General features: G+C 37.5%; 4 protein-coding genes and 1 non-coding gene across 5 annotated transcripts; 1 reads left to right on the plus strand and 4 right to left on the minus strand.

The window, feature by feature from the left end:
* Positions 1-526: 526 nt before the first annotated feature.
* On the minus strand, positions 527-7,273 carry LOC17878552 (histone-lysine N-methyltransferase ATX4). Its single transcript, XM_006282994.2, has 23 exons — positions 5,905-7,273; positions 5,766-5,821; positions 5,482-5,695; positions 5,144-5,272; positions 4,977-5,045; positions 4,813-4,881; positions 4,636-4,727; positions 4,453-4,545; positions 4,141-4,276; positions 3,918-4,020; positions 3,730-3,829; positions 3,258-3,382; positions 2,814-2,959; positions 2,581-2,685; positions 2,342-2,406; positions 2,039-2,252; positions 1,868-1,954; positions 1,724-1,783; positions 1,541-1,630; positions 1,364-1,450; positions 1,206-1,280; positions 1,021-1,121; positions 527-931 (listed from the first exon to the last, which is right to left on the minus strand). Exons 1-23 carry the CDS (start codon positions 6,697-6,699, stop codon positions 841-843), a joined length of 3,102 nt encoding a protein of 1,033 aa, XP_006283056.1. The 5' UTR covers positions 6,700-7,273; the 3' UTR covers positions 527-840.
* A 989-nt stretch (positions 7,274-8,262) lies between these two features.
* LOC17879149 lies at positions 8,263-10,823 on the minus strand. Its single transcript, XM_006284179.2, has 5 exons — positions 10,716-10,823; positions 10,468-10,621; positions 9,134-9,589; positions 8,773-8,913; positions 8,263-8,674 (listed from the first exon to the last, which is right to left on the minus strand). Exons 2-5 carry the CDS (start codon positions 10,570-10,572, stop codon positions 8,594-8,596), a joined length of 783 nt encoding a protein of 260 aa, XP_006284241.2. The 5' UTR covers positions 10,573-10,621; positions 10,716-10,823; the 3' UTR covers positions 8,263-8,593.
* Positions 10,824-13,463: 2,640 nt separating this feature from the next.
* On the minus strand, positions 13,464-15,103 carry LOC17880347 (protein BOBBER 2). The gene is made up of 3 exons (XM_006285581.2): positions 14,537-15,103; positions 13,841-14,229; positions 13,464-13,745 (listed from the first exon to the last, which is right to left on the minus strand). The coding sequence occupies exons 1-3, from the start codon at positions 14,928-14,930 to the stop codon at positions 13,623-13,625; spliced, it is 906 nt and encodes a 301-aa protein (XP_006285643.1). The 5' UTR covers positions 14,931-15,103; the 3' UTR covers positions 13,464-13,622.
* Positions 15,104-15,635: 532 nt separating this feature from the next.
* TRNAA-CGC lies at positions 15,636-15,708 on the plus strand. The gene has a single exon. It is a non-coding gene; the product is annotated as a tRNA-Ala (tRNA).
* A 154-nt stretch (positions 15,709-15,862) lies between these two features.
* Positions 15,863-17,761, minus strand: LOC17878299 (E3 ubiquitin-protein ligase SINAT4). Its single transcript, XM_006284048.2, has 3 exons — positions 17,162-17,761; positions 16,502-16,888; positions 15,863-16,412 (listed from the first exon to the last, which is right to left on the minus strand). Exons 1-3 carry the CDS (start codon positions 17,381-17,383, stop codon positions 16,047-16,049), a joined length of 975 nt encoding a protein of 324 aa, XP_006284110.1. The 5' UTR covers positions 17,384-17,761; the 3' UTR covers positions 15,863-16,046.
* Between the last annotated feature and the right edge of the window lie 51 nt (positions 17,762-17,812).

Genomic DNA, 17,812 nt, shown 5'->3' on the forward strand with positions numbered 1-17,812 from the left:
TTTTCTTTTTTTTTCTTTTGGGGCTTTAGGACTCAGATGTATCTAAAAAGGAGTAGTAGAAGGTTCCGATTTATAGGAGGCGCATTCAATTTTGCTCTTGCATTTTACTATTGATATGCATTTATGACTGATTCTAAACATTTGATGACTATTAGCTTTAATTTTGTTATTAAAATCGATAAGGTATGTGCACTCAAAAAATTCTTTATTCAAGATACTACAAGATCAGCTCATTTCCGTCTTTATTCAAGAACTATCCATATATACCGTGTAATATGTATTCTCACCAAGTAAATTAACAGATTTAAATCTTGAGCAAATAATTTGTAATTAATGTACCATGTTTTCTTAATTAATGGAATATTAAACATCATTCCTTTTAAGTAATTATGGCATACTTTCCATACATACTGTGTAATATGTATTCTCACTGAAGATATTTTAAACCCACATTATGTAAAGGATAACATCTCATCAATTAAGATAATTGAAAATAATTCTGTAAACAAAAATGTAAACCGAACGATGTTACAAATCAAACCGAATAAACTATAGATCCAGTAATTAAGAGATACGAATGTATACGCACGGATCTAGTTAGTTGTAGTTTGATCGGGTGATTTAAATGAATTTTTGATAAATCCTAAACTAACCTTCTCACTTTCCATTAGATGATATCTTTTAGCTTAATTCAGTGGCAATTTTAGTAATAACTAACTTGGGACATTTTCTAATTTGTATCCCTCTTTTAAAATTATAAGAAGATATATATATATATATATAGAGGGAAAAGAGAGTCTTCTTGGCTTCTTCTTCTTCTCGGTGTTGTAGCGTTTGAAGTTAATTCATGAATTTCCTGCAGTTGGGGGCTTTACATAAGCATGGCACCTTGAATTCCTCTGGCTCGTCTGGATCAAATAAGTAATCATACCTGCCCAAAACAACACACCATTTCTTAAACTATGACAATCATAAGCTTTAGATTGAAATAATAGTGTATAGAATATGCTACTAGTGTACGTTAGCTCCTCTTCCACAGCTACATTGGTCTTGGCGATGAGGACAATCCTGCTTTCCTCATCTCCTACGCTCATAATCCTTGCATAGCAATTTGGGGTACACTGCACCACACGTATCTTGATTTTAGGCTTCAACAGTCTATAAATCTAATATAAAACGTCAAAAGTCTATCCCATGCTGCTTACCGAGTGGTTGATGAGCCGAGCTATATTCCCTTTATCTGTAGCATCAACCACTACTTCCTCACTGATCTTGAACAGCTGCAAAAAAAAAAAATTCCCTTGATTAGAATAGATAGAAAGAGACCATTTGTGGAGATATTAACGAAACTGTTTCCACTCACATAGCAATCCTTCCCTACTCTGCGATACCGTGCTTCTCTCAAGTCTGCAATGCTTCCTCTCACCTGTTCCCCTCTGTATTCAAGAACCTGAAATATAATAGCATCTCTCAACAGTCAACACTCACTCTCATCTCAACTAGACGAATCCCAATATTACACATGGGTGAGCCTACAAACCATTTCTCCTTCTTGGATATTTCTTCTTGCGAAAAGACCCCATCCATGTATCCCAGATCGCCCAAAGCAGACCCGATCCATTTCTGTCCTCTGTTGCGTGAAATATTACTTGTTAGATTTGACAATACCAGAAGAACAAAACCTGAACATTGCAATTGTTTTCAAACATCAGAGAATGCTCGCCTGCAAGTGGTGAAGTCGTTCCCTGAAAGAAGAAAACGATTTGGGTTCTTCCGGCACATGCTACACGTAATATAACCCAAAACTGTCAGATCCGAACTAATAGTTTGAAAAAGGAGTAGAATCCCTGCATGGAAATTTTCATACCCTTAATGCATTTAGAGTTTGTATTGCTGCTGATGGATGATGGTGTGGTCCCTTTGTGTGGTGAGGGAGTGCTTCTTCTTCACTCCTCTACAAAAACCAGGATCAGCCTAGCATACAAAGGATGCGTAATGGAACATACAGACTTTTTGTGGACAAGACCCCAAATAATACCTTCTTGCTATTGATCTTTCTTTTGAATACTCGACAGCGAGCAGCAGAAAATGGATCACATGTAACTGTATCCTCTGTGGGTGACTCTTCATCGTCTTCTCTGACCGATGAAATAAGACGGGAACCCCCTCTCTTCTTGTTTTGGACAAGGCTTTTTGCAGAGAAGACCCCTGAAGGGGTTTGTATCATTAGCACATTATCTGGGTTTGGAGCCCTACACACCAAAGAAAAAGACAAAAGATAAATTCAGAACCTGACATCGTAATACCAAAGCTCGTTGAAGAAGAGAATTGGGAAATTTACCTGTGATAAGCACAATAGGACACCATCTTTGTCATCTGTCGACCATTTTTCTCCAAGCAGTGCAACTACATACATAATGCATGGAAATATGCCTACTTAAAAAAGGCAAAACAAAAGATTGCAAAGGAAAACCGAACGCTGAAGTTCTTAAAAAGTTGAAGAGGCAAAACACATAGTCTATCAGAAACAAACACAACCAATGACTTCAGCAAAGATTGTTCCATATACAATGAGCATACCTCCATTCTATAACCAGCTCGAGAGGCACACATGGCGTGATAATAGGTGGAACACTTGCAACACTGAGTACACGAGCCATGTATTTGTTTGCATATTACACATATCTGAAATCCATCAAAACACAGAAGGTTCTTGCAATTTTAGCTTTGCGCACATGGTCACATGTATATGTGAACAGAGTACTTTTGAGTGCATTCGAAATTAAACACAGCAAGTTAACATTAAACCTAACCTTCACAAAATTACTTGATGGAATACTCAATATCCCAACAGCTGGTTCCATTTTTTCTTCACTCGCAAAACATACTTCAGGCTGAAACCAAGCACATGTCACATGAACCCACAACGTTTCCACATCAGTTGGCTTCAGTGCGCCTCCTATAATCAGTGAAAACAATGTCGAGCCATAAATACATTTAACAGGTAGCAGGTAGCGAAGCCATATGTTTTGATAAAGCCTATATCTTGTAAGGGAAATAATAGTTGAATAAACTTATGAAGTCATCTTTGTCGGAAATATGTAAAAGTCTCATCAGGAAAGCCATCACTTATAGAGAAGGAGACTTTTAACTAGTTGTAGCCTTTCTAACTCAGATGCTGAAGCTAATACTATGTAAAAAAATAGGTCCACAAGAAAGAAAGAATTATCTTAGTGTCACAAAATCAAAAGGCAAACCTTTTACAGGGCAGAGGCAGCACTCCCGCTTAATATCTGGTTTCTCGCATGCTTTACAGACCCATGAGGTGAAATCACGAACATGTCTAGCGCCATAGCATTCCTGATGCACTGCTATTTGGCATCTGACAAGAGAAAGAAAGAAAGAAAGAACTTAACGTCTTAAGTTGCTGATTAACATTGATAACAGGCGATGTTTCAGAAGTCGCATTTCAGTATTCCATAAAATAATAACCATCTTCTGTTTGCCAAAAGGGTAGTACATGAAAGTTTAAATGGAAACCTCTGGCTGAATATCTTATTCATAGTTATTAGCAAAAAAAATTCCTATCTTACACAGCCCATGTGAAGCAAAGATCGGACACAAAGATATGATCCTAAAGGCAAGTCCCATTTACCATTTATGACTTACTCAGGTGGATGAAGTAAAGGTTTTCAAAAAGACTTAGAGTAAATAAAGATTAAACAGTACCTGTTGCAGATAATAATCTTGTTGTAGTCCCAATCTTCAACCCATCTGCAAACTGCACATCGTTCTGTTGTCCACTTTGCATTGACCGGCTCATATGTCTCTGTCAGAAGAAAGGAAAAGCCAACAAAAGCATTACACAAACTCTTGAAACTTTGCAACATGATACAGGATCCCATTTCCTTTTATACCTGATAAAAAAGAAAGTAATCTCTGTTTTCTCTGCTTTATGGACGGTCGTTTAGGAACTTTAGCTGCTGTAGCATTAGCATGTAACTCTGCTAATTTCATCATCTGCGGAGTAAGGGAATGGTTTAGCAGATATATGTCAGTTTACTTTTAAGTAAGTCAGATACAACTCAGAAGTAAGAAGCCAATATCTCTGAGAGAAACCACAAGAGTAACTGTACAAACCCATTCTTCTAGTGCCAACTTCGAGCTTTTGACTTTCACACTGGTCTTCCAATTTTTTGCTTTTGATCCGGTATGCCTTTCCCATTCGCTAAGTGCTTTCCTTTTAGGTCCACAGGAGCCACACTTACATACGACTCTGTATAAAAACAACATGGAGTAAGACGACTCTAAAATTCATTCAGCAAAGAAACCTGAAATTCTAGGAAAATTAAATTGCAATCTCTAAAGGTTCTTGCTTTGAATAAGTTTTAAAGCAAACCCAAGGCGAGAAGTGAAGGGATGTAAGGAAAATATCAAATGGTATCTGCTTACAAATGAAGCCTCGGGAAGTAAATTCCTTCTACTCCAGCGCATACAACAGTAACCTTGTCAGGAAGAACCATCTGATCATCGCCTTTGCTAAGTCTGTACCAGAAAACTCCCAGTTTAGACATTTGGCAATCAAAATGCAGTTGTTGCGAAAGCAATAACAAAAATTAAGAAAACGAGGCCTACTTTGACTTTGAGTTTTGTTTTTCCGAATCTGATAGCTCAAAGTTAAATTTAGCTCTGCAAGTAGGACAGTAGTAATCTGTTTCCCCCAAATCCTTCAGACCATAAAATGAGCTTGATATCAACACATGCAAACAGATGAGAACATGATAACATTGATGAAATTGAAAATTAACATACCTTTAAATGCTTATCTGATATATGGTCACACTCTGCGTGTACCCAAACTTTACAACCATGACAGCGCATCTAATTTACCACACAGATATCAAAAATTCAGAACAGAAAGCAACCAAAACCTGAAGCTAGACCACTATAGAACCTACTGTTTTTTAATTTCTTACCCAGGTTTGACGGTCCAAATGATTCCTTGTCTTCTTGCATATACCACAAATGTGTTTTGATTTTGTCAACTGCAACAACAACCAAATTAGGCATACACGTATGCAACCACTTCCCCACCACTTAAAACTAAACTAAGCATAGTCACAGAACAAGGGATCCCACATACCCTTGAACATGGTTTACACAACAACTGATCTCCAGGAACCAGAGCTTTCATTTTTTTTGCCATCTCAAAAGAAATGATCGTTCCACATCCTACACATTCCAGGGGATTTCCGTATTTTTTTAACAGCCTCTGCAAAACATAGATACGTTGAACAAATGGTAGGAGATTTCCACAAAAGGATATAAGATAGAAAGCCATATAAAAATGGACCAATTGGCATGAAATTAAAATGTGAGCAGCCTTGTGTTGTTTTGGGAACAAAAACAAAACTAACCAACGCACATGTTACACTGAAAAGGAACCCCCTGCACAATGAACTCACAGACAAAGAAACTTGCCTGGCTTGGAGTATTGTTATCGAGATCCTGATTTGAGACCGCAGTTTCTTGAATCCATCTGTAGAAAGAATCGTCAAAAGTCGGGTTACCAGCAGCCAAGTGAATGTCATGCATCAATTTCTCCGTGAATCCCTGATCTGCCAAAAATGCTTCCTCCAGTGCCATCTGAAAATCTCCTGGGTTGCACCCTTGCAGTTCAGACTGTTCTTGGAACCTGAATAAAATATCTATTAAGTACTAATCCACATTTAAGAATTTTTCTTCTGATAATTCAAGAGACCCACCTGGCAACATAATCCACAAAAGGGAAGATCAACCCTCTCCTCACCCATGCATAGTCCTATATTACATTAAACAACAGTCAGAAATAGAAAACTCAAAACAAAGGCATCCACATTTGGAAAGCAATTTTTCCCTCCGTACCCTTTCATTCTCGTTCCCAGAGTGACCAAAGAAGACAACACAGGCTGCATCGGGTATACAAGAACGCAAAACAAGCTCGGGTGCCTGAGTCATTGGATCGATAACAATAGCCGGCCAAAACGGTTCCTTTTTCCCAGATTTAGCCCAAACCAAGTCTCCTGAATAGAAGTTCTCTGGCCCATAAGAACCTTCTTTCTTCATAATCTTCTCATCTTCCCTGGGTCTGTCAACACGACTAGTACGAGCCTCACCACGTAGCTCGTGAAACGTTGTTTCTCTATACAATGCACTATACTTACGGCTCTTGTCAAGTTGCTTGTTTTTCAAATTACCAACTTTAGAACCCTGATGACTAACTTTCTCAATTCTGCATTCAACCTCTTCCTCCAAATCACAATCACTTTTGCTATCTTTCCTCCAATTCTCGAGCACCGAATCATTGAATCGAGAAGGAAGCACCTGAATCCTTCCCCTAGATGTCCGAACAAGCGGTGGGCGAGAGACTTCCGCCGAGGGAGGAGGATCCCGCACAGCGCCGGAATCTGATATTCTCTTGGGCATTGACTCTTCTACCTCAACAGGTTTCGTGGAAACACCAGTGCAGCACGAAGCAGAGAACCCATTCCGTCCACTTGCTGGAACAATCCCGGCGGCGATTTCTCCGAGAAGATTGAGAGGGTAGTAGTAAGCTCCGGAGTTGGTCTTTCTCTTCTTCCTGGACTCAGTCGCAGAGTTACCGAGTTTGCAGCGTTTCAAACTCGGTATCTGGGTTTTAAATTTCCGTTTGATAATCATATCTCTTCTGAGAAGAAGAAGACGAACAAAAAAATCAAAACCCAATCAGAGTAGCATACAAAACTAGTGTTCCAATCAACTAAAAAACCACTCCGAATTCCAAAATCGCTCGCAAACCCTAAACGTGACCCCAATTCCGATGCTCAAAGACAAAGAGAAGTCCTCCGTCTTGTCTGACCCAGAACTGAAAATCGCATACCAGTCGTATCAAACAAGGAAAGCTACAAAATTTATGTTTTTTCCTTATGGAAGAAGAGAGACGTTTGGCACGAATGAGCAGAAAGAGAAAAGAGAAAGTGAAAGAGAGAGAGAGAGAGAGAGATCTGTTCCTAACTTCTCTCGCTCTATATCCAGAAAAACAAAAAACCCAATTTTTTATTTTATAAAAATGCGTCCTTTCTTATGATTTGAATGATAAAACATGGAGAAATGTTGTGAAGAGATTGTTTCTTTTTTTAAAATCGAATTCGGCAAATTTCGATTTGTTCTGTGTAAGAAGAGAAAAAAAAAGGAAGAAGAGAATTTTTAGAGAGAGAGAGAAAGAGGGGGGCGTGACAGAGATGAAGAGAGAGAAGACGCAGAAGAAGTGGGTCGTTTTGATCGGCGTCACCTTCTGAATAGCGTGAATGAATGTGTTATGTATGTATGTATGTGCACATTATACTCTCCTTAATTAAGCTAACCTGCGCAGCATCCCCCCCACGCTTTTTTTCTTCTTCTTCCTCGTTTCTTTGTTTTCTCGGAACCAATTCAAAGTTCGTGTTTTTCTTTATTAATCGTTCACTTCTTGTTTTGTTAGTATCAACATCCGATTGCTATATGGGTTTTTATTTATTTTAAAGCGAGGTTACAAGATCTTTGGAAGCTGTAAATGGAACATACAAAGTACAGCTACGACAGTGTTAGCTTCTTACGTTTTGTTTTTTTCATTTCATTATTACAACTACTCTTCTCTACTACCAACATAATTCGAAGAAATAACCAAATTCTTCAGTCCATGAAACGCTACTTTAAACACTCGTATCGTTCGTTATAGATATTTGTTCTCTGCTCTGCTTAGTTATGCACCGGTGTGGTGGTGGTGAGTGAGGTTGATGGAAGAAACAGCTACATAATGGAAACCAAATATTGAAAACTTTCCCACCAATTTTTTTTCACAACTCTTACAAGGGTATTTACGTAATAATACAACTTTTCTGGTGTATTTCCGGTTTAGAACAAACCGACAACCATCTCTCTGTGTTTTTTTCCCTCGAAAAAGAAAAATAACAAACCCCAATCATCTTCGTTTTAGGGGTTGATTTGCTTACTTACCAGTTACCATTAGTAAACAAGGTTTACGAGATTATCTCAATGGAAATGAAATTGGTAATTTAAGGTTAATTTGGAGTGAACCTTAAAGCATCTTATCTATGCTATTAACTTCGGTTTCGTGCTCTGATATAAATTTAAACATTCTCAATCCTTTGATAATCATTAACCTGGTAACAGATAAATAGGTTTATTTGTTTTGGGGTTTGGCTCACATTTTAATACTTTTCGAATGGTGGTGATATATATCCCTGTACATTCAACATTCACAATCATTCATCAAATGTCAAAAGCGTCTTTACTGTCAACTGTTACGAAACTAATATTAATGTATACGGACGGTGAAACCATAGGTATATTTAGAGACGGCGGGCGAATATTACAAGATCTAACATAGATATATAAGCATATATCACTTGAGCAACTACTTCAACTTGTTTTTTCTTCCTAATCCCCTTACTCCTCAGGCTTATTCAGGCAAACCCATATATACAGATACGAGAGGTGGGTGGGTGGGCGGGATTATATTTTTAACACTGCATCCAACTATTCTTCTGGCTCATCATTAGGACCTAACTAATCCTCATTTCTGCATCTCCTCTGTTTTTGCAAACCTTCCTCGGATCCTTGGTTGACTGTCTGCAAGAGCCTTCCTGCAAGCATACTGCCACCATACCGACACAACCAACAACTCAGCTTCCAACAAAACGGAATCGAGATATATATATATCCTAAACCTTGAAGCATTTTCGAGGGCTTTACCTTGATTTTACGTCCGAAATTTCGCCTGCTTTTCTTGTTCCTGTATCGTGAAAGCTTCTCACGGCGGTCCTCAGAGGTGCAACTTATGATAATTCGATCCAACTGAGACTGAACAGGACCCGCATTTTTAGTTCCCAGTGTCTGTCATATAGCAAAAGAACCACAAGTGATTATCATATACAGGAGATCTTTTGCCACCATCCATCATATCTATATTCATATGGGTCTGCAAAAGGTCACAAGTTTCTCTGAAATATCGATGATTCGATAAGAAATAGCACAGCCCAAATTCTTGCAAACACTTGTATATAGTTTGAAATAACTGTTCAAAAGAGTATCTGTAAATAATTTCAGTTCGAACCTGAATATCGCTTTCACTATAGGCTCTTCTCATCCCATAATCACCTGGAGGGAAATGGGGCAAGCTCTGAATTACTGCATCCTCGTGCTGTGCCACATCCATTGAGCTCAGGTTCCCCGAGCTCACGCTCTTCGGAATTACGACATCAGAGACGACTACGCTAGTACTCTTCACAACATCGTCCATTTTTGCAACTAAAGAGATGTTCTTGATGTCTAACACCTCGGAAAGTGGAGACTCCATGGCTGATTTCACCAGAAGGTCCTGCTCACACTCGTAGAAAGCCTTGTCTATAAGTTGTTGGTCACTCTGCAACGACCCGAGATCGCCAAGTTCAACAAGGTCTTGAGAGAGAGGATCAACAGCTAGCATTGGTTCTTCGATGATCGGCTCAGGGGCTTTGAATAGGTCACTCTCTTCTCCAAAATCATACTCACAGGCCTCGACAAGATTGTTCTGTTTCACAACAATCATAAGAAGAATACACAACAAACATAAGAAGAATAAGCAAAACAGAACAAGAGAGAACGAAAACCACAAAGCACAAACTACAAGATCACAACTCCAAACTAGACTAAGAAACAATGAGTTTTCTTTGGTTTTTTAAACAAACACATACATATCTTTAGGGTTGAAATCGTTTAAAAAGGGTAAGAGGAAAAGGAATCTTTCTTCTTTGTTACAGTTGTAGTGGAGAACGATTGTAAGAAAATGAGGCAATGAATCGACATCAGAACATGTAAAAGACAAAAACAAAACAGAAGTCTTAAAGAACACGGATCCTGATACACAAAATTTTGCTGTCAATAGTGTAAGATAAAGCTCCTATAGTTCTAACTCTAGCTTTGTATAAAGAGAAAGTGTGATCTCCATTATCACAAACCCCATAAAAAGATCTTCTTTAAATTTCCTTTTTCTCAAACTAAAAAATGAAAGTTTGAGTTTCTTTTTTCTTTGGTTCTATCAAACATCAGCAGAAGAAGATTCCATCTTTTCATCAGCCCAGAAAGACTCAATTTTTAGAAGCCAACATAGAAGTGAGCTCAGCAAAAAAGATCGCATCAGTTACCACAAAATTCTCAAAAAAAAAAGAAAAACTTAAAAGAGTAAAACTTTAGCCTTAACATCCACAATTAGTGTTCTCAATCTACTTCACACTCCAAATTTTCTTCATTAGCCAACCAAAGGGAGAAACTTTAACTTGATTTTAGCAAAGATCAAGCATATCAGAAGACAAGAAACCCCAAAGACAGAAGTTCAATTTCAAAATCAAATGCAGTGACATGAAGAAAAAAAAAAGGAACTGAAGTCAAAAATCGAAGTAGAAGACAAACCATTTCATCAGAGAGCTTGTAGGAATCGAAGAGGTCTTCAAACTGGTGAATCTCAGGAGAAGAACTCTGCATGAATTGGTAAGTTAACCCAGTTTCTGCATACATTGCTCCGTTCTTTATCCTCCTTTGCTCTTTGATTGGAAGTTTCAATTTCCTGAAAGTAGAAATGAGTAATAAGCAGAGGAGAGTGAACAATAAAACCCCAAAAGAATGAAAAAGAGAGGCCAAGTTGGGAATTTGGAGCATACCCTGAGGGAAAGTTCTGTACTTTGGCCCCTCCTCTTGCCTATTGTGATGTGGAGAGGCTGATTATGATTTTTTTCTATGTGTAAATTATTGGAGCACTGAATCCCATTTATAGATTTACTTTCTTTTAATATTGCCATAGAAATTAATGTTTAGCATGAATGAGGCAAAAATAAATCAATAAAGAATATAACAAAATGTAACCCCCCACTGTTTCAATATATGTAGATATTTCTTAGGCTGTATGCACAACTTTAAATATTGTAGTTTTTTTTTTTCTTGTGATCATCTCTCTAAAGGAATCACTCGTTAACATTTGTTAACTTGTGCAGTTTCGAAATTTAAACGACACACATCGTATCGTATGTATAGAAAAGGGGTTCATGAATCGTAACAGTTATTTCATGTAACGTTCCTTTCAAGCTGTGTAAGTGGTTGTAACAAAGCAGTGGTTGATCAGTATATAAGAACAAAATTTGTTGGGATTAGAAGACAAAACAGTTTCACTTTTGTAAGATAATCAGTTCAAGAATTAAACTAGTAGTAGTAGTAGTAATAGTAGACTAGTTAGTAGCAATGTTTAGCGTTAAGCAAGTGGTAGGTGACTGTAGAGTGTAGACACTACACAGGCAAGCACATGTTTAGTGTGGGTCTACTGATGATGCATGCATGATGAATCCATAAATAATGGAAAACAATTAATTCGTTCATAGAATATACAATCTGGTTGTACTTTGTTAACCAAATTCGTATTATCAAAATCAATTCTCTGATCTGCTTTATAAGCTTTTATGGCCAGGAAGTGAGGTCCCGTGATGTCCAATAAATATGAGCTTCGAGGATATGACAAAACTGGCATGTGAAAGTTTTCAGAATGAGGGTTCCGTACGTAAAAGTATAATTTGTTTTTTGGTGGATGATGCTAATGAGTAGCTAGATTTCACAAGTGAGAATGGTTTAGTTTTAAAGTTTGTTCACTATAGATTCGTATATCTATCTAACTTAACGTTCAAAACACGTTTTTTTTTTCTACAGGGTTGGACCATATATGTTGTATATTTAAAGTTATAAATGAATTTGTGATTCGTCGTAATTATAAAAGTTTAAGGACGATGGATTCTATGAAACATCAAGTCATATAATAATACATTGATAGAGAGGACGATATGGCCAAGAAGTAAATAACTCTCATTCAGATTATTTAAAAAAATGCATTCATCTTTATTGTTTTTTAATTTATTTGTTCGTCTTTATATATCTTTTATGTTTTAATCTTTATCACTTTCATCGAATTATGTTTTCTTATGTTCTTGTACTTGGACTCATATTTCATCTATGATTGGTTTGTGTGTTTCTGAGATTCATGTTCACGATCTCGTCTCAACATTTTTTTTTGGATTTACTTACAGTTTCTAACTTGTAACACGAGAAATCATATGAAATAAACACAAAGGTCGGGGACCAACAATGGTGTGTGTAGTGTTGTTGCATGAATATGGAAATGAGAATTGACGTAAATCCATGGGTGGTCCAAATTTGATGACCATTTATTTTCTGTGAGCAAAATATAGAATGGGACATTTGATTTAGGTACCGAATATTTTTCATTTCGGCTATGGTTTATTTCTCTGTGTTTGCATTTTTATTATTCTTGAAACTCTATTATATATTGTTGACAGTATATGCAAGTGGACTTCATTTATTTTTTTTATTTTTTTTTGTATTTTGGCATTCTATATATATAGTCTGAGCCCCCAATATATATGTTGGGTCATGAATGCATTGTTTTTTTCTCTCCAACATTGACATTTCTTATCAAAATGGTTATCTCTATATAATTTGTATATTTAAAGTAAAACTATAGATCGTGGAACCTTTTTTTGGCTTTTGTGATGCCTCATTTGATTGGATATCTTTGTTCTTAATTTTGCCAATGCGCATGGCGGCGCCAATCAGAAAGGGTGTCCTACTGGCTACTTCAACACGCGCACGAAACTAATTGGGTAGCTTCCAAGCTCCAACACTCTTTCTCATGGATGGACTTACGAAAAATTACTTGAATTTAGCATATGTGTGAAACAATATACTAATAGAGTTATAATGCTATAAAAGTAATGGCAAGAAGAATATATCCGTAAAAAATGTAAGTTGTTCTGAAAAGCTTTCATGCTATAAAACCATCCACAACGTTTTGATATTACACTACTACAGCAGCACAATATATGGTAAGGGTATCGTTGTAGATGGATATAATTTACTAAAGAATAGCACATCAAAGACCTAACTCTAGATTATAATCTGGTTTAAAAATGTGTCCTCTACTGCTACTAGCCTACTACTGTTGTTGTCTAATTGAGAACTACTATGTCTTGTGGCCTGTGGGACAAGGACCACATGACCATGTTCATCAAATCCAACTTACACTAAAAACAGCGATAATTCCGTCACAACAAGAATATTCCACCCACCAGCTAAACCTCACCGGAGATTCTACCGTTCAACATGCATGAAAACAACATTTTTGCTCTACCAAACTGAAGTATATACTAACCCTCATAATGGTGGATCTTAATTAGAGATGTACATTTGATTTGATTTATATAATATATTTAACCAAACCAATTATGATCTTGTTTAATGTATCAGTTTATTAGAGACATTGTAAGTAAAGCAACAAAACCACGTTCACTTCTGGTCCTGAAGAAGAATACTTTTCTTGACTTCTAGATTCATAGTTATTCAACACATAATTAAGCAAAAACCAGAAGAAGCCTTAAATATATATTTAACGAATCAACAACTGTCTTCAAAATAAGCAATAAGGGCAGATTTCTTCTTAAAGCCATAATAAGATGTGATTTAGTTTGAATACGAAGCTGGCTTAAGAAAAAGAAAGAGTTAAATCAACATCAGTGAAACTTTGCATTAGAGAAGTCCATCCCAGGATTCTGAGCCATGAACTTCTTGAGCATATCTTTCTTCTCTATCTCATCACTCGTTGGGAGTCCCATCTGCTTTTGCCTTTGATCAAACTATACAAAAGAACAAAAGAAATAGGTGTCAGTCTTGCAAAATAAAATCTAACACATATAACTCATCGAGGAGAAAAAGAAACTGATCAACTTACCATCATCTTCTCAACAGATGCACGAGTTTCAGGGTCAAGATCACCCAATTTGCTGCTCTCTGGTTCAACTTTCTGAGTGTCTATCTCAGGTTCTCCTTTCACACAATATTTCCACCACTCCATCTGGTCTTGCTTTGTCAAGAGCACTGATATCATCTTTTGATCCTCAATATTCCAGAAGCAGTCGTCAGGCTTGACAGTATGGAAGAATTCTCCATCAATGATCGGATCTTGCCCTTTGAGGCCAACTTTGAGACGGTTCTTCTTGATTTCACAGGTCACAGACCGTGCTTTGGTGCCTAGTGGTACTGGAATGTTAATCGTGACCTCTTGGAGACTCTGTCCCCATGTGTAATTCTCAAAATCAAGCCCATTGCCTTTGTTAGGAACTGCACCAAAACGGAGATACGAAGTTAGTTTGTAACAAGAGAGGGAGACTAAAGTTGTTAAAGCTTTAAAAATTTAAACTTTATCCAATATACTAATCATAAGATCAACAAATCACAAGTTTCACAAGCCAGATAAGTGTCATGTCAAAACTGATTCCACTATCCTAATTCACCACAGCAAATTCAACCAAATACAATAAACAGAACCAATGATTAATCCAAGCCAGCCGAGGAAACAAAAAACAAACTTTGAACCAGACACAAAGTATCAATTTCCAAATTCACGAATGCAAATCGAAGTGCTTACCAATGGGACCCGATTCTTTTTTCTCCTCCTTCGGCTTCTCCACCTCCATGTGCTCCGAAAGTGTCAAGCTTTCCTTCTTGGCCACCTTCTCGACCTCCATAGGCTCCGTTGGCTTCAAGCTCTCCTTCTTTGGCTTCTCAACCTCCACGGGCACGGTGGGCTTCACACTCTCCTTCTCCAACTTCTTCTTCTCCGCTTCTCTCAACCTCTCCTTCGCATCCCTAACAGCAGTAGCGACCTCCTTCTCAGCCGTGTCTTTCTTCAGAAAATTACTCTCTTTCCCAATAAAGTCGAGAGCTTTCTCCAAAAACCCTAATGGGTTTGAAGGATCAAAGCTTGCACTAAACGGCACCATCGAGGGTCTCACCTCCTCCATCTCAGAGATAATCGCCATTGAGTTTGATTCTTTTAGCTATAGGGTTTCGCTGTAGTCAGAAATTAAAAATCAGAGCAGTTGAATAGATTTTTGTGTCGTCAATGGAGAAAAGCTTGGGAATGTATTTATAGAGAAACCCAATAAAGAGTAAATAGGAAAGTTCTAGAAGAAACAGTTCTTCAATTCCCTCTCGATTTCTAAATTTCTTTAGTTTTCCTTTTCCTCAAATTACTAAATTCCCTTATTTCAGCTTTGTTTTCCTATTTATCATTTAAGTTAATAATAATAATCTGCATCATTGCAATTATCTAACATTAGATTTTTTTTTTAAAAAAAACTAAGACAGTTAAAAGCTCAAGATTTGTTTTAAAATATTTCTTAAAAGATTTGTTGAAATCTTAACATGATCATAAATCTTTAAAAATTTATATGAATTGAATAACATCATATTTTACCTTATCTTTAACAATTATTAATTTGATAGCAATGTGAATTCAATTTAATTTTTGAAACACTTTTTAGGAAATTTTGATAGATTTTAAGAAAAATGCATACATCAACCCATCCTCCTAATGATGTCTTGATTGGACCTTATTTTTACATATTTGGTTTTGTGTTCATGAATCATGATGACTCATATTATACATCTGGATCATATGTTTTGGTTAATCAGTCTTACAAAATAGTTGTAAATTTTAGTCTTAACAGACTTATAATCAAACAGGGGGTGTAGCTCATATGGTAGAGCGCTCGCTTCGCATGCGAGAGGCACGGGGTTCGATTCCCCGCACCTCCAGCTTTTTAAGTACTCATTCATATATTTTACGTTTTAAGGATTTTTTTTTATACACGCGGTTTTGAAAATTTCCTCTTGATCACATTTTTTTTCTCACTTAATCATATCTCCAGCCTCCATGTATTGATGAAACTACAGAATTGAGCATCTGAAGTCTGAACACCGATTCAAGTTTTCACTCAACAAATAAGACTATAAGGTCAAACATTCATTCATGAAACGTTATAGATACAAACAAAGAAGACGAGTGCAAACGAATCATCATCATCATCATCATACAACATTCCTTCTCAAAGGGAGAGAAAAAAAAAAAGGAAAAGAAAAGAAAGAATGAATGATCAGGAAGAAGATAGGTTTGGCATGCAAATGCCAGAATCTGGACTGTGCTGCTCTTTCCAGATTTTACCAGTAACTCTAAGTTTAAGCTCTTTCCTGTCCCCGCCGGAGAAGAAGAGAGCCATGTTCCTTTGGATGATGAGACCGTCGTTGCTGTCTCTTACTTTCCTGTGGCTGTCTCTGATGCTTCTTGGGGTTCCTTCCCATGTTAGCTTTCTTCCACTGCCTCCCACTTCTAAGCTGTAGCTGTAGCTCCGTGCATCTTCCTCGTCCCCCATAAATCTCAAAAATGCCATGTATACCGGACCCATCCCAAGCTGGAACGCTTCAAAATGGAGGCAGAAGTATTGCCCAAAGCAATGGAATACCTGAACCCAGATAAGAAACAAAAAGAAGAAACTGTCAGTTTAACCATTGAAGAGAACCATGTTTCGTAGTCAAAGAAGGATATGCTCACGGTTAGCATCCAAGTGGCATTCTCCACTTCACGTGGATTGGATTTGACATAGCGATGATTAAAAGTGGAACCAGCGTGCATGTCAACTTTGTGATCATCTCTGAGATGGGCTACAAGAAAAGGGATATCCCCAACGATACCACACTCTGAACCAGCATAAGGACAACTGTAAGGTCTGAAGTTACAGAGGGACTCGTGCTTTAGTTTGCTGTAATAAGGAAATATCTCAGGGCATCCAAGATTGTAATACTTGCAAGGCAGCTCAAGGGACTCGGCTACTTTCTCAAGAGCTAAACATCTAATATCTCCAAGTTCTTGTCTACAAGTGGGACACCGGTTATGCACCCTCACTTTACAGGTCGAGCACAACGTGTGTCCATTATGGCACTGCAACAGCAACAGCAGAAGAACTTCCAAATTTAGCTCAATACTAGGATACAATCTACATTACACTAATGCTCTGGATTCCAAAATGCTATACAACATATACGCAGAGAAGTAACACAATTCAATTACCAAACATAAAACACATAAAGCTAAATCGTATCATTAGCTCCAAAGCAGAGGTACACCAGCCACAGTTTCTCAAAGCGCAAAATCAATATCCGATCCAGAAACCAAAGATGAGGAATCAAACAACCGAAAGAGTGAGTAATTCACCTGATGGATAGGAGGGTACATAGAATAAGTACAGACAGGGCACTCAAGAAGCTCATAGACGCTAGTAGCCGGAGCAGTTGCAGTCGGGCCAACAATATTGGTAACAACGGCGGCAGCGGCGTGAGTCTTGGTGGAAGAGAATTGGTAAGATTGGTGGCCATTACTGTTCTGATGGATCTCATTTCCCGTAGATGAAACACACTCCATACTATCTGTCTCCATTACCCCCCAAATAAAGAAAGCCCTAAATTCAAACCAAAATTTTAGGTCTATGCCTCTTCCTCTTCTCAATTTTTTCAAGAATCTCGGAAAATGAAAAATTCCTTTCTTTCACCGCCGATTTTGTCGAAAAAGCGAAAAAAGAACAGTACTTTGCTTCCCTACCACTTTTGGGTATCTTTCAGAATGGATTCGTAAGACAAATCTGGGAAAAAAACACACGAGAAAGAGAGAAAAAAGGGGATAGAAATGGATGAAAGAAGGAAAAAAATCTGAAAAATTTCAAGGGAAATCAAATAGCCCCCTGACTGTAACCCTCCCTCTATCTCTCTCTCTCTCTGTCTCTCTCTACCGTCACCGTTTCTGCAAAAAGCGATGATTTTGTTTTCTTCTTTGGCCTCTTTGATCTCTGGAACTGAGAGAGAGAGAGAG

This window comes from Capsella rubella, unplaced genomic scaffold (genome assembly GCF_000375325.1).
Source record: "Capsella rubella cultivar Monte Gargano unplaced genomic scaffold, Caprub1_0 scaffold_7, whole genome shotgun sequence".
Lineage (NCBI taxonomy): Eukaryota > Viridiplantae > Streptophyta > Magnoliopsida > Brassicales > Brassicaceae > Capsella > Capsella rubella.

Excerpts from the sequence above, each read along its gene's own strand:
- LOC17878299 (XM_006284048.2), bottom strand. The coding sequence starts at position 17,383 with ATGGAGACAGATAGTATGGAGTGTGTTTCATCTACGGGAAATGAGATC. Across the intron at positions 16,889-17,161 it reads TGTACCCTCCTATCCATCAG|TGCCATAATGGACACACGTT; the intron begins GTGAATTACTCA and ends TTGCTGTTGCAG. Across the intron at positions 16,413-16,501 it reads ATGCCACTTGGATGCTAACC|GTATTCCATTGCTTTGGGCA; the intron begins GTGAGCATATCC and ends ATCTGGGTTCAG.
- LOC17879149 (XM_006284179.2), bottom strand. The coding sequence starts at position 10,572 with ATGTATGCAGAAACTGGGTTAACTTACCAATTCATGCAGAGTTCTTCT. Across the intron at positions 9,590-10,467 it reads ACAAGCTCTCTGATGAAATG|AACAATCTTGTCGAGGCCTG; the intron begins GTTTGTCTTCTA and ends GTTGTGAAACAG. Across the intron at positions 8,914-9,133 it reads ATAGTGAAAGCGATATTCAG|ACACTGGGAACTAAAAATGC; the intron begins GTTCGAACTGAA and ends GCTATATGACAG.
- LOC17880347 (XM_006285581.2), bottom strand. The coding sequence starts at position 14,930 with ATGGCGATTATCTCTGAGATGGAGGAGGTGAGACCCTCGATGGTGCCG. Across the intron at positions 14,230-14,536 it reads AAAAGAATCGGGTCCCATTG|TTCCTAACAAAGGCAATGGG; the intron begins GTAAGCACTTCG and ends GTTTTGGTGCAG. Across the intron at positions 13,746-13,840 it reads CATCTGTTGAGAAGATGATG|TTTGATCAAAGGCAAAAGCA; the intron begins GTAAGTTGATCA and ends TCTTTTGTATAG.
- LOC17878552 (XM_006282994.2), bottom strand. The coding sequence starts at position 6,699 with ATGATTATCAAACGGAAATTTAAAACCCAGATACCGAGTTTGAAACGC. Across the intron at positions 3,383-3,729 it reads AAGATTATTATCTGCAACAG|ATGCCAAATAGCAGTGCATC; the intron begins GTACTGTTTAAT and ends TTCTCTTGTCAG. Across the intron at positions 2,407-2,580 it reads GAGCTGGTTATAGAATGGAG|TTGCACTGCTTGGAGAAAAA; the intron begins GTATGCTCATTG and ends TTATGTATGTAG.